The sequence below is a fragment of the Manacus candei genome, unplaced genomic scaffold (genome assembly GCF_025592945.1).
Source record: "Manacus candei isolate 608988 ecotype Guabito, Panama unplaced genomic scaffold, ASM2559294v1 h1tg000053l, whole genome shotgun sequence".
Taxonomy (NCBI): Eukaryota; Metazoa; Chordata; class Aves; order Passeriformes; family Pipridae; genus Manacus; species Manacus candei.
In genome coordinates, this window is record NW_026138101.1 from 4141909 (window position 1) to 4155827 (window position 13919).

Here is a 13919-nt window from a genome sequence, read left to right on the forward strand (position 1 = left end):
GGTGACAGGCATGTTGGTGAGGCCGTACGGTTGCTTGACGAAGAAATTGGGATTTCACAGAACCGTAGGATGGTTTGGGTTGGAAGGAATCTTTAAAAACCATCTATCCAACCCCACTGCCCTGGGCAGGGACACCTTCCATTAGACCAGGTTGCTCCAAGCCCCGTCCAACCTGGCCTTGAACACTTCCAGGGATGGGGCATCAACAACCTGTCCCAGTGTCTTCCTACCCTCACCATACATTTCTCCAAATCCAAACCCACCCTCTCCCAGTTTAAAAACATGTCCCCTTGTCCTGCCACGCCTGTTTTACCAGCCACACTGGCACAGGGCGGTGACACATCCTGGGCTGTGATGTCTTCTTGCCCCGGACAGGCCAAGGTCCCTTCTCAGCCAAACTGCCGCTCGTCCTCTCCCATTACGGATACGGAGCAAAATCCCTCGTGAAATCCCTGAGCTCAATTTAGGCAGCGGGGTTATTTTGGGTTTTGCCTCTTTGCTAAGCAAACAAGGCGGGCGCAGTCACGCCGCCCGCTCGCCTCTTCCCAGCTCTTCCTTCCCAGTCACATCGAATCGGGTGGCTCAGCATCTCGCCTCTTCTGACCAGATTTAACTGGGCCTGAGATAGGCATTTCTACAAATGCCTTTAAATAGAAAGCCTAATTGAGGAGGAAGAAAAATGAGTGCCTTGCTGACAGAGTCCCCTGAGAGCTCAGCATATATTGGTCCCCGGGGAAGCCTGACGACGAGCAGATCTTTCTGCTGCAGGGAAAGGATCTGCTCAGGGTTGTGATTCTTTGGTCAAAGACCTTGAGATCCAAATACCCGGGTGGCCCTGGCTGCCTTGGTGTCCATGGGGCTACTCAGCCCCAGAGTATCTGGGAGATGGGCAGCGAGAGCCCTGAGCTGGAGGTGGTGGTGGCTGGTTCCAGGAGCAGGGACTGCTTCAGGACACTTTATGTGATGCTTCCTGATGAAAAATGGAGATGTAAGAGTGAATAACTGCCTGCTGTATTTAATCAGCTTTTCATAGGGAAGGTGAAGAGATGGGTTTTGTTAAACTTTTTCAAAAGTTTGAGGTTTAGGTTTTGACAGAACAGTGTGTGGGCCTCAAAGGCAATGGAGGCTCAGTGGCCAGGTCTGTGGTGGTGCCTACTAACAGAGGACGGTTCTGTGCTTCTCTCTTGTCCCCCAGGTTGGGATTGACTTCACAGCTTCCAATGGGAACCCACAAGAACCCTCCTCTTTGCACTACATCAACCCCTTGGGGACAAACGAGTACTTGTCAGCTATCTGGGCTGTCGGCCAGATCATCCAGGACTATGACTCGTAAGCACCATGCCCTTCTGCCTCCAGAAGGAGGCATTTTGGAGATGTTTCCCTGGCTCCTCAAGGGCCTGCTGGGGTGCATCTGCCTTGATCTCTTTGTGTCTGCAAAACCGGGGCTAAATAATGCTTTAAAGGTATTATTTGCCTTACACATTGGGATGCAGGAGAGGGTCGGGACAGGCTTTCTCCTCTCCCCAGTGCCTCTGTGGAGAGACAGGAGCATTAGCAGAGATGGAGCATCCTCTGCTGGGAGCAGCTGGCAGATGCCCTCAGCTCGCTGGTGTTTCCCATCAGAGCTGTGGCCCCAGGCTGCCTCGTTCCTCAGACACCCTGAGGGGTGGAGAAAATATCAGAAAAATATAATCTCAGACATCAGTAGAGTAAACAAAACAGAAATCTGTTGCTCTTGCTGTGATGGCTTTTTGTGTCCAAAATGGGTAGTTTATTTTTAAAAATCCTCCAGGGTTACAAAACTGCAGAAGACTTAGGTGTTTGGGCAAGAGAATGCTCCTGATCCCTGTGGGAAACAGAGCAAAGCTGGACTCTTTTATCTCTAAAGACCAAAAGCCAAAGGGGAATATCTTTTCTCTCTGTTCAGCTCCCATGATTTTTAAAGGCACTGTATGTTTTGGGAGAAGCTGTACAAGTCTGCTTCATGTGTGTCAATACAGCCATATGTTTTCCTCCTTCTCTCTAGAGACAAGATGTTTCCTGCTCTGGGATTCGGTGCCCAACTCCCACCGGACTGGAAGGTAAACTGTTGTGGCCACCTGTGTGTTTGGGATGGGATTGTCTTTATATTGCCTGGGCAGGAGCTGCTGGGGTTTGGTCTGGGAAATGCTGTTGGGCAGAGGGGGAATGGGTGGATGTGGGATCTCAGCCAGAGAGGGGTGAGATGTGGCAGTGTGGGTGGGCAACAAGGCAAGGATGGGGCACGAGCAGCCGGTTCCTCCCTTCTATGTTGGCATGAATGCAGCAGCTCCCTGGCATTAATGGGCAGAGCCAGGCGTTGATTCATTTTCCTGGCAGGAGGCAGGAACAGTTCTGCGGAAGGGAAAAGGCCCCTGGATGAATGTGTCAGACGGCAGCAGAGTCTGAAAGGGGGCTGGGAGCTGGGGAGCCTCAATGGGATGTTGCACAGGCAGAACCTGCAAGGACTGGAGCAGAGAAGCTTTCCCAAAAATCCACCCCGATCTGTGGTTGGGATTAGATGCTGGAGAGGTTGGTTAAAGGCACCCTGGTCCTGCAGGGGCTGAGCTGAGCATTCTGCTCATCCAGAGGGCAGGGTACAGAGCTGCTCCCGCAGCCTGGCTGCCGGATGGGGAACAACATCTCATGGCTGAGACAATGTGCCAGGACACCACCACCATCCTTAATTACTGGCTGGGTCTTTTGACTGCTCTTCGCTCACGCCCTTCATGTGCGTTTTCTTTCTGCTCACTGGTTTTGAGGCGTTCCCAGCTTCAGGCTGGGGTTGAACCTCAGTGAGCCCTTTGTGTTCCCTGGGAGGGGAGCTGTGCCCTGGGCTGAGCGCAGCGGGGCACGTAAGTCACGAGCAGCTGGGAATCGGGCTGGGAAGCTCATCTCTGCCAGCCCTTGTGGCTGGGGATGTCCTGCCCGCTCCAGCTTTGTGCTTTTCTCTGCTCTCCCGGCAGCCAAAATTCATGTGACTCAAGTGGGAGCTCTCGCTGTTTGCCAACCACAGGAGGAGATCCCTCCATGTGCACTTTGGAGCTGATTCATTCCCTCCTTGGCCAGCAAATGTCTCTGGTCTGTCACTTCACCACTTTTGGTGGGAAAATCTAGGTAGGCAGCTTCCAAGGTCCAGGAGCCAGCTGTCACCAGGGATTTATTACTTGAGGGGAAGAATAGGAATGGAAAATGCAGTGGGGATGGAAAGGGTACAGCAGCTCGGGCTGCTGGGGAGTGGATGAATTCTCATGGCAAGCATCCTGTTCTGCTGTCCGTGTGTGCAGGTCAGTGACCATGGGAAGGGCATTGCTGGGCTGGAAAGGGCCCTTCCAGCAAGGCTGGAGGCCAGTACTGGGTTCAGGATGCTGGCTGGGGGCCTCCTGCAGCTTCCCATGGGCCTGCAGATACTCTGTAAATATTGCTGGAAAAAACACCTTGTTTTCCCCTGGAATGATGTCTAAACCCAAACAAACCCCAGTGGGGAGCAGCTTCTCCCTCCCCAAGTGTTTGGCCTGTGCCTAAAGGTCACCCACCCTAACACCAAGAGTGACCCATCAGCTGTGTCACATCAGCAGTGGGGCCATCCCTGGTGCATCACCCCACAGCACTTGGGCCTTCACCCCTCTCCAACTCACCCAGCCCGCAGGCTCTGGGCATCACCAGCTCTGCTCACTCATTAAAGACTTTCTGGCCACCAAGGCTCTTTGGGTAATTTCAAAGCCAAAGCAGCAGTTGTCCATGAAAACCCGTGCCCTGTGTGAGGGCAGGGGCAGATAGCAGGGACCCCCAGACCCGAGTGAAGGTTGTCTGGAGACACGAGTGGTGCAAAGGGTGCTTTGTGCTCCCGTTGCCATGGCTCCCCCAACGCTTCTCAGGCGCCCGTCGGAGCGAGATGTTTTGCACACAAAAGTCTCGTTGGAAATGTCAAAGAACATCTTGCCATGTAACAGCTCTGTAGAGAGCCTCGAGTGGTTTCCCAGTAGGGAACAGGAGAGGGAAGCAGATGGGTTATGGTTTCTGAGGGATGAGCAAAGGCAAGGCAGCAGTGGAGAGGGGGATGCTTCATGTGGGAGCCCCACCAGTCACCTGAGTTTGGGAGAGGGAGTCAGCCAAAGGAAGCTGGGGGCTCCACTGATGTGCAACCCCCAATATTTTCCATCCTTTTGCCTTTATATATACATATATATATATATATATAGAGAGAGAGAGAGAGAGAGAGAGAGAGAGAGAGAGAGAGAGAGAGAGAGAGAGAGAGAAAGAAACTGAGTCACAGCAGGGGTGTGATTCCTTGGGGAGATGGCAGAGAACCCTCTGTGGGGTTGGTCTCACCCTTTAGGGTGGCTTGAAAGAGTTTCTCCCTGTGTGTGTGATACCTGTAGATGCTCCATGTACATTTAACTGGACTCTGCAGAAACTGTTTTCAAAGTAAAAGCTGAATAGGGAATAAGATCCTTTTTTTAAATTTTTTTTTGTTATTTTGAAGCCCTCTTCTTGAATTTTTTAGTGGATATAAATATATATATGTAAAATCCATATTTACATATATATGTAAAATCCATAAAAACTCCAGGGGAGGTTTTTCAACGCTTGTGCATGTAGGGGGTCTGCTCTGTAGACAGTGAGGAATACAGCTTCAAACCATTTTGTTGTTGCTCAAAAGAAAGAGAAACCCCTATTTTGCGGTGCAAAACGTGGAAATATTTCTGCTTGCCTTGTCTATAAATACTTGTGTGGCAGAATTTTGAACGTTTTGTAAAAAAAAAAAAACAAACCAGAAACGGAAGCGAGCCCGTTACAACTGCAAATCAATTGAATTTGAGTGTATTGCCCAAAATTGAGGCTTCTGTGAGAAAAGGTGTATGCAAAGCACAGTCATGCATGTCAGGCTGCCTCTAGCCTGGTGCCTGTGGGTGTTACTGGTTCGTGCTCAACAGGAACGGAGAGACCTGAGCAGTTCGCCGGCCCGGCAGCACATCAGCTTCGCAGCAACGGGGGGGAGGACTTCTGGTTGACTTTACTTTTGTTTGGTTGCAATTTCCCACCCCACAGCCTCCTGCAAAAAATAGCTTCTGCTGCTTTCGACACAATGCCCAGTGTAATTGGAAAGTCTGAATCAGACGCGCGCTGCGTCTGCAGCCTCGGGAGGACTTTTGCTTCAGACGGAGCTCCAGAGGACAGTCGTCGTGCCAGTGTTGTGGACACGCGTGTCCCGGAGCGATTCCCATGCTGGAAAGCTCACCAAACCTCCACCCTTCCGAGAGGGAGACAATATCCTTGTTTTGTAACTCTGGCACGAACAGGGCGGGAGCTTTTTTGTCCCAGAGCCCTTGAGCTGGTGGCCTGAAAGCTCAAATCATCACCTTTGGTGCTCAGAGCATCAGACCTAAACCAGCTCTGCAGCATCAGCTAAACTGATAGTGAACGGCCTGCACTGCATTGGCCATCCAAGTTAACTTGGGTCTGTTCTTCTCCACAGGTATCCCATGAGTTTGCCATTAACTTCAATCCCAGGAACCCCTTCTGTTCAGGTAAGCATCTGCCAGGTCTATAGGACTCCTTAGATGCCTTCAGTGCCTTCTGTCCTTCCTCTGCATTTCTTCATTAGCATCTTCATCCCTGAAAGTGTTCAAGGCTGGGTTGGATGGGGCCCTGGGCAACCTGATCTAGTGGGTGGCATCACTACCCATGGCAGGGTGGTTGGAACTAGATGATCTCTAAGGTCCCTTCCAACCCAAACCATTCCATGATTCTGTGATTTTGGGGATGTTTCAAGGTCTGTTCAGAGGCAGACATGAACAGTGAAGCAGATGACAAACTAATGGCACGCTCAGAGGAAAGCAGAGAAAATTTGGGGGTGTGTAGGAAGGCCCAGGGTAAAATGCAACTGGATTCAGACAGTGTAAAATCCGCCTTCGCTCTGATGTCTGGTGTGTCCTACCAGCCGTCTGCTCCTCCAGCAAGGCTGCAAGAAACACAGGGCCTGTTTGGCAGATGGGGAATTCAGACTTCATTTAAGCAACTGAGAGCTGCTCACTGTGGTGGCTGAAGGACTGCTCAGATCCTGAGTGATAAGGGCTACCGTGGACTCCAAAAGTCGTCTTACCCCAGCAAGATGGGCCTCCAAACCTTGCTGGCTGGTTCATGAAAGCTGTCTGTGAACATCTGCTTTTCTGCTGCCTCTGATTTGTTCAGTCCCTCTCCAGCAGCTACAAAGCATTCACTGGATCTGATGTATTGCAGGCACTATGTGCAGAAGCCACCATCCTGCAGCTCTTATTAGTGACAAGTCCTTCCCAAAGGACTGATGATTACCTGATTAATTGTGGAATTGGTCATTTTTGGATCACACACCCATGCATCCTTTCAGGAGACCAACCATCTGCCCTGTTCTGCTGTGGCAGAAGTTAGGGAGCTCAGAGGGTTGTTTTGCTTCTCACCACTGTTTTAGGGATTTTTTTTATGTCCAGTTTTTGGGATTTTTTTATCGCTGTCTGTTTTTTTGGTTATGTTCAGAGACCAGGAGTTGCTTTTCTTTTTGCTCCTCCTCTTTGGCCGATTCTGAGATTTTTTTAAGAATCAAAGGAATGCCTTCATTGACTGTGGGCACTACAAGGTCTTCCCTACCCCAGAAAGTCTGAGAACTCACTACAAAATGACTAAAGTGGAGCTGGATGAGTTGGTGGCAGGGAGCTGGGGGGGGGTGATGGAGGGAAATGGATCTAAGTTCAGCTCCATGACAGCATGAGAGGATGATTCCTAATTGGACTTGCTGTGGTCCTGAGCTGTGATGCATTGTAATGCCTGGCTTCTCTGCTTTCCCTGAAGGTGTGGAGGGCATTGTCCAAGCATACTCAGCCTGCCTGCCCCACATCCGCTTCTATGGACCCACCAACTTCTCCCCCATCATCAACCACGTGGCTCGCTTCGCAGCTCAAGCCACCCAACAGGAAACTGCATCCGTAAGTCCATGAGATTCCACGGTGGGTTGGGAATCCTGATGGCTTTGGGCAGGGGAATGCAAAGCCTGAGCTGGATTTTGTGTCTTCCCCTTCGCTGTGGGCTGCAGCCGTGGGTCCAGCATTGCCAGTGGTGACCGGGGTGTCCTCTTAGGGGTGTGAAGAGCATCTGAAGTCTGCAAGATAGAGCTCCCTTGGGTCCCCGTGGCAGCAGGCTGCCCATGGAGGATGGCAGATCTGGCCCCTGGGTTCTGCTGGCCAAAACTGCTCAGCTTGGCCATCAGCACGTGCATGGTAGGAGATGTTGGGGTAAAAGCTTCCCTGATCCCTGCCTGGAGCAAAGCAGGATCACACCTGAAACCTCTTCCCCAGGGGGACCTTTTCCAGCCTTGCTGTCAGTGCTAGTGCTCTTCCCAGGTCCAGGCACAAGGAAATACTGACTTTGGTTTAATTCCGCACAAATCCAGGTCGCTCCTCGTTTTTTCGTTTTCCCTCTGGCTGGCAGTGGGGGAGGGAGAGCCCACGGGCTCTGCACTGAGCAGAGGCGCTAATCATATGCAAATTGCACCCCTCCGCTGGCACTAATAGTTTAATCAAGGGAGATTTTAAATAATGGGCACTAATAGTGCCGTCAGAGGCAAGGCTGGCTTAGCTCAGGCTTTTGTTTTTGGCAGCACAAAGCGTTATTGATGAGGGATCTCGCTGCCTGGGGGTCTTCTCTTCCAGCCCATCTTTGACTGGTGGCATCAAAGCCACCCCTGGTGCCGATGCCTCTGGTGACTGCCTGGGCCTGCCCTCCTCTTCCTCCCGCTCTCACTTGCTCTCAACATTTCAAACAAAACCAAAAAACCTTGTAGTTTTTCCATGGCAACAAAGATCACAAACACCAGAGTCCCCGGCTCTTCAGGGATGGGAGACTTAAATGTGTTGGGGCTGGGGGAGGAACAGAGGGATTACACGATTTGACTCTTGGGAAAGGATTAATAAGCTTCAGGGAATTAAAACACACCTTTCCAGCAGGGTCCTTGCATCAAAACCACCCCTTTTCTTACCTCATGCTGTTTAGTGCTGCCTAATCCCTTCAAGTCCTGCTCACCCGCCTGAGCCTAATTGCTGCTATCGTTAGCAAATGATCAGGAATCATCCCCAGAGCCCACACAGGATTCAGGGATCGGCCATTTTAGCAACAGAGAGGAGAAAGGAGGAAGGTGCTGCTGGGGTGCTGTGCCAATGGAGCCCCCAGATTGGCAGGACTCAGTTGTGGGGCCAGCCTGATCCCTGCTGTGCTCCAGCAGCTCCGGCTGTGGCTCGGCAGAGGTGCCACCCCAGCTGGGTACTGCGAGCCCAGAGGTGCCACCAGCGCACCTGTCCTGCTGCCACTTACTGACACCACCACAATTGTCATCACTCCTTGGGGAATCTCCCACCAACGCTCTCCTGCTGTGCCCACTGCTCCCCTGCTGTAATCTCCGACGCTTGTCACCCCAGAACAGCCCCTGGGCTTTGAGGCTGATCCACAGCAGCAGCTCTTACTCCACTTGACCTCTGAAACATGTTGTGATAAACATTTGATGAGCTCTGCGCCCCCGCCCCTTTCCCTGCAGACTTTCCAGCATTTTTCTCTGATCCTGTTAAGGATTTCACAGAAAAAAAAAAAAAAAAAAAAAAAAAGAGGGAACAAAGGAAAATAGCTCTTCCTGTGTTTCTGGTACAGAGGCCAGGGGAGGAAGGGGAGAATCAGCTTAAAGTCTTTCCCATTACCAGCTGCTCCCCTCAAGGTTTTACTCTTCCTCACATGCTGGTTCCCAGACAGGGTCAGGCCCCAGTCCTGCTTCCAGTGATGACCAGTGCAGGTCCTCTCCTGAAGTTTAGTCTGGTCCTCCAGGTATAGATGTTGGGGTCCTGCTCTTCAGATCTATGCCTCCCCACAATTTGCTCTGAAAAGTTCGGATTTAGGGGAAAATGAAAGCCTGGGCAGTGCTCCACAGGCAGGGCTAACACATCGAAAAGGGGCTGGGGTGGGGAAGAAGGGGCTGGCTGCTGCCCTGGCTTGGGAAAGACTCCTCACCCATGTCCTCGGGTTGTGTTTAAGCTTGACCCAGCCTTGTTTGTACTTGGAATTTAGCACTGGAGAGCATCAAGAGGAAACGAAGCTTAGGGAAGGTTTCAGGAGATGTGGGCTGGAGGAAGACCAAAAAAACAGGCTTGGGGCAGTGCTCCCTTTTTTGCTTTTCCAGGATGGCTGCACTAGTGGTTTTCAGAGGAAATGGAAAGAATGAGGAGAGGAACAAAGGGCTTTAATGTGCTTGAGTGGTTGTTTTCGTCATTTCTCCAGCACACGCAAGCTGCGTAATGTGCCAAAATTGAGCCATTACTTTCCCTGGAGACAGAGGAGACGGGAATTTTGGGGGTCCACATGCTCCAGATTTGCTGAGCTGAGTCCAGCAGGAGGGTCTATCCGTCTGTTTCCTTGTCCATCCTCTCCCAGGTCTGCAGGACTGGCCCTGGTGCCCTCCTTTTCCCAAGGGAAGGGGAGCAGGTTCCAATGCTGCTGATCTGTCATCCCCCCATCTTGCTGGTACCCTCTGCACCCCCCTCAGTGCCTCCAATACCCACGGCTTTGTACAGGAGAGGGACAAACCCTGAGCATGGGACAGCCCTCCCCACCCCACAGCCTGGCACTGGAATACAGGAGATGCTCCCCATTGGTGCAGGGACACGTTGATGGGGAGCACCCCAAAACACACCCCACTGTGTGTGCAGGCACAGGGAGATTTCACCTCCCAGCTGGGCTCATATCCCAGCCCCAAACTCCTCCTGGCCCTCACGCAGAAGCTCTGCACAGGCTGGAGGTTGGGGTTTTTTTCCATCATTAAGTACAGTAAATAAGAAAAATATTTTTTGTGGGGGAGTTGGTTTGTTGTTTTTTACGATCTTTCAAAAATCAACACCCGGATTTCCGGGTTCTGCTAAAGGGGTTGATGCCAGCTGTCCTGGGAAGTGGTGAACCTTGCTCCCAAACACCCAGGGGACCTGCCACCCCTCAACATGTGGAGCATCCTGGCCGCTTACAGCCCGCAGGCTCTGGCATCCCACCAGGTCTGACCCTCTGCCCTTTCCCCTCCACAGCAATACTTCATCCTCCTCATCATCACGGACGGGGTGATCAGCGACATGGACGAGACGAGACACGCCGTGGTGCAGGCGTCCAAGCTGCCCATGTCCATCATCATCGTGGGGGTGGGCAACGCTGACTTTGCTGCCATGGAGTTCCTGGACGGGGACAGCCGGGTGCTGCACTCCTACACCGGCGAGGAGGCCGTGCGGGACATCGTCCAGTTCGTGCCCTTCCGGAATTTCCGCAACGTGAGTGTGGGCAGCGGGGAGGGGATCACAGGGAGAATGGGGTGTCAAGCCTGGAAATGACCCTGGAAGTGGAGCAACACTGGTGGAGGCAAGAGGTACCTGTCCATCTTACCATCTCTCAGTGATGCTCTGTCACTGACCACATAAATCAGCACTGCGGGCAGGGACAACAGTGCTCCTCATCTCTGTGGCGGGCTCCACTGGAGCATCCCCCCGTTCCTCCGCCTCCTGTCATTGTCAGGCAGGTGGGAGCAAAAACCCGTGAATCATAACAGGGTCTGGGTTCCCACAGCAAGCTGGGGCAGCACTGGGCTCGTATCCCTCACCACAGTCCCATGCTGGCCTCTCCCATTCCGGCCTCATCCAGCACCTGTGATGTGCCACACACCGAGGGCTTAATGCCCTGCACCCCGGTCCCTCCTGGTGCTGGTAGAAATGGGCAATGCCAGGACTGGCCATACACACGTCCCCTCTGTGGGATTATCCAGGAGTCAGCCCTGGGTCGGACACTGTTGTTGGCACAGGATTGCCCACAGATGCAGAAAATCAGCCTGTGCTTATCTCCCCACTTTTTGCAATTAATCAGTGTCTTTCTGTTCCACTTCTTGTTACTCACACCCGGGTTTTCTGACCTACCCAGGATGTTTTATTCCTCCCTACCAGTGAATTACCTCCTGTAGGGCAAGTGTATTATAGAATATAACAATCTCAGGTGTATAAAATGCTGGCTGCCACTAGACTCTAGGGGGTATTAAATGAAATGCCACAGTCTGGAGTTGGGGACAGCCCAGCCATGTTTGCTTGGTTGGTCCCCTGTGGCTGTTCTAACGCTGGTGTTGGTTCTCTCTGGCCCACAGGTCCCCAAGGAGACCCTGGCCAAAGCTGTGCTGGCAGAGCTGCCCCAGCAAGTCGTGCAGTACTTCAAGCACAAAAACCTGCCACCCATCAACTCGGAGCCCGCGTAGAGCTGTGCCAGGCTGCTCCCTCTGCATGTTGCCGAAGCCTGTTGGTCCTACCGAAAGCGCATTCCACATGCTCTTAAGAGAAGAATACCCTCCCTGAAACACTTTGTACTTCTTAATTTAATTGCTAAGTTCCTAACACTCACCCCAGCGAAGCGTCTGGATTCATTTTGTACAGTCTTGGCCCCAGGTAACACTAAGCAGCCAGGCCATGCCTTGGTCCTGCTCTGTTGAGTCACTTTTCAGTATTGAATGTACTTTGTAAAATTTCAGTGGAACAGGATACAATTTTTATGATCAAAACTTGCTTTTTCCAAGCAATGAAATGCTTAATATATTATTATCATTCAATGAACTGGTCGTTGTATAGTTCATGTATTTGTGTTGTACCTGTACATCTGTCAGGCTCTGTGTTCATTTTTATACTGTGTACATGTTATATTTGTTATACTCAGGTTAATAAAGAAACTTGGACATTTAAAACAAGGGTCTCCTAGATGGGAATGTCTGGGAGCAGCTTACATGGTCAGCAGTGCTGGGTGTTTGGGAGTCACCCCCAATGGCCTGTTCTGGTCCCTCAGTCGCTCTCTCTGCTCAGTGTTTCTACTCCTCGTGCCCTGGAATCAGCCCAGGCTGTCAAGGGCAGTGTGCCAGAGGGGGATTTACTGAAAGTGGATGTCCCAGGGAGGGCAGCATCCCCTCCGTGCCTGCCTAAGCTAAGGGCAGGGGCCTGGTGTGTGCACACATGTGTGTGCTTGGAAAAACACTGGTGAACCAGTGATGAACCACCAAAAGAAGTTTCATGGTTCACTGCTGCTTCATCTCTAGAAATTCTTCCGAGTCTGAGTAACAGAAGCTCCCTCCTGCCTGGGCTGGGTAATGAAATCCGGCTCTCCAGCAGCTCCTTTGAGCTGCTCATCAGCAACGTGTTATCTTCAGTGCTAATTGCTGCTTTCTGCTGTTCTTAACTAGATTAAGGTCTTTTGAAGCTGAATATGCTTCAAAACGTCTGGCAGGGATCACCAGCCCTACTCCAAACTCAAGCAGACTTGACCTCCCTTTTCCCCGTCAGCGGAAGCGCTTCAGGTGGGAGGTTGGTGTCCACTGCACACACACGTGCTCCTGGCTGTGCTCTCTGCCACCAACCACCACCAGCAAACGTGGGGCTGTCACTGCTGCCCCCCAGGCACCAGCACAGGGGCTGCCCCAGGCAGTCCCACAGCACCAGGTCAAAGCCGTCAGAGAGGCCCCGAGAAGGCTCCAAGCAGGCCCCAGGTGAGCTCCATCCCTTGGGAGAGGGGGGAGTGCTCCGAGAAACCTTTGCCTTGCAAAAACACCCTGGAAGGGAAAATAAACAACCAACACCACCCTTTTCCAAAGGGAGAAGCAGCCCTGGAAGAGTGGCTTGTTTGAAATAATGCTGTATCCAGCTCAGCTTCCAGATCGAAGTGTGTGGCTTTGGAAAAATTGTTGGGAGTTTTTTGTTGGTTTTTTTTTTTTTTTTAATTTCCATAAGAGAACCTCACACGCAGCTGCAGAAGCTCGATAGCTCTTCTTCTAGTAGAGTGTTTGTGGGGGTTTGTCGTTTTTTTTAACACCTCTCTGAAGCTTTAACAACTAGCACAGACAACGAGCCGAGCCGTTTATTGAGCTATCCCTGGGGAGGGGCTGAAGCACACATGATGCAGTCATGTTTTTTTCTTAAAATAACAACAATAACAAAAAAACCAACAAAAACCAAAACCAAACAAAAAAAAAACCCAAAACCAACCAACCAACCCCAAAAAAAACCTACACAAAAAACCCCCAAATTAAAAAAAAAAAAATATCAACCCCCTCCCCCCCCCCAAAAAAACCCCCAACAAACCAAAAAACAAAACACCCAAAAAAATCTAAATCTACCACTGGTCGCCAGAGTTGCAGGAACCAGCTGGAGTCAGCTTTGTTAGCCCCAGGGCAAGGTTACTGCCACAGCTGCCCTTTTCAGGTCTGATTTATCCTACATCTCATTCACTCTTCACTTCCCAGCACATCTCTCAGGGCACTGGAGTATTTTAAGGTCAGATGGCTTCTGACTGTACGAAGGTAAATGGGACTAATGGATGGAGTGAGGAGCTGGGACAGCTCTGCAGTTTGTTTACATGGGCCAGGCCCTGAGAACAGCAGGGCTGACTCAGACTCAAAGGCATTCCCCAAGTGCCCAATTCTGTTCTTCTAGGAACAGGAGGAAAGTGGAGGGCTCTCACATCTGCTTTCCCTGGATTATGTCTCCCCCTGGCCTTGCACTGTCCACTATAACCACCATCACCCCCTCCTGATCTCACCTGCAGCCCCTCTGCACCACCATCACACCTGCTGCAACTGGCTGACAACTGCCACTATAAATTTCTGTCTAAATCAGCCATTTTGACTGCAGCTGTGCAAAATATCACTCAGGAAAATGGCCCCAGCATGCTCACAGCTGGGCCAGGCTGCTCTGACTCTCTAGTGAGATTTCTGATGTAGCTCAGTGCCAGGAAGGACACTGACAGCTCTCACACCATCTCCTCAAGGCTCCTGCAAATGCAACTTTCATCAAAAAACATGCATTTTGTGTGCACCACTTCCATTTCAC

At 51.4% G+C, this 13919-nt stretch overlaps 1 protein-coding gene across 4 annotated transcripts in view; it reads left to right on the forward strand.

Moving 5' to 3' along the window:
* The window catches only part of CPNE2 (copine 2), a 44171-nt gene extending 32380 nt beyond the window's left edge, over window positions 1-11791 (forward strand). For all 4 annotated transcript variants that reach the window (XM_051801910.1, XM_051801909.1, XM_051801907.1 and 1 more), the window contains exons 11-16: window positions 1196-1329; window positions 2027-2081; window positions 5498-5549; window positions 6847-6980; window positions 10107-10343; window positions 11201-11791. In XM_051801910.1, coding sequence (XP_051657870.1) covers window positions 1196-1329; window positions 2027-2081; window positions 5498-5549; window positions 6847-6980; window positions 10107-10343; window positions 11201-11308 — 720 coding nt within the window. In that variant the 3' untranslated portion in view covers window positions 11309-11791. The remainder of the gene's footprint in view (window positions 1-1195; window positions 1330-2026; window positions 2082-5497; window positions 5550-6846; window positions 6981-10106; window positions 10344-11200) is intronic.
* Window positions 11792-13919: the final 2128 nt, after the last annotated feature.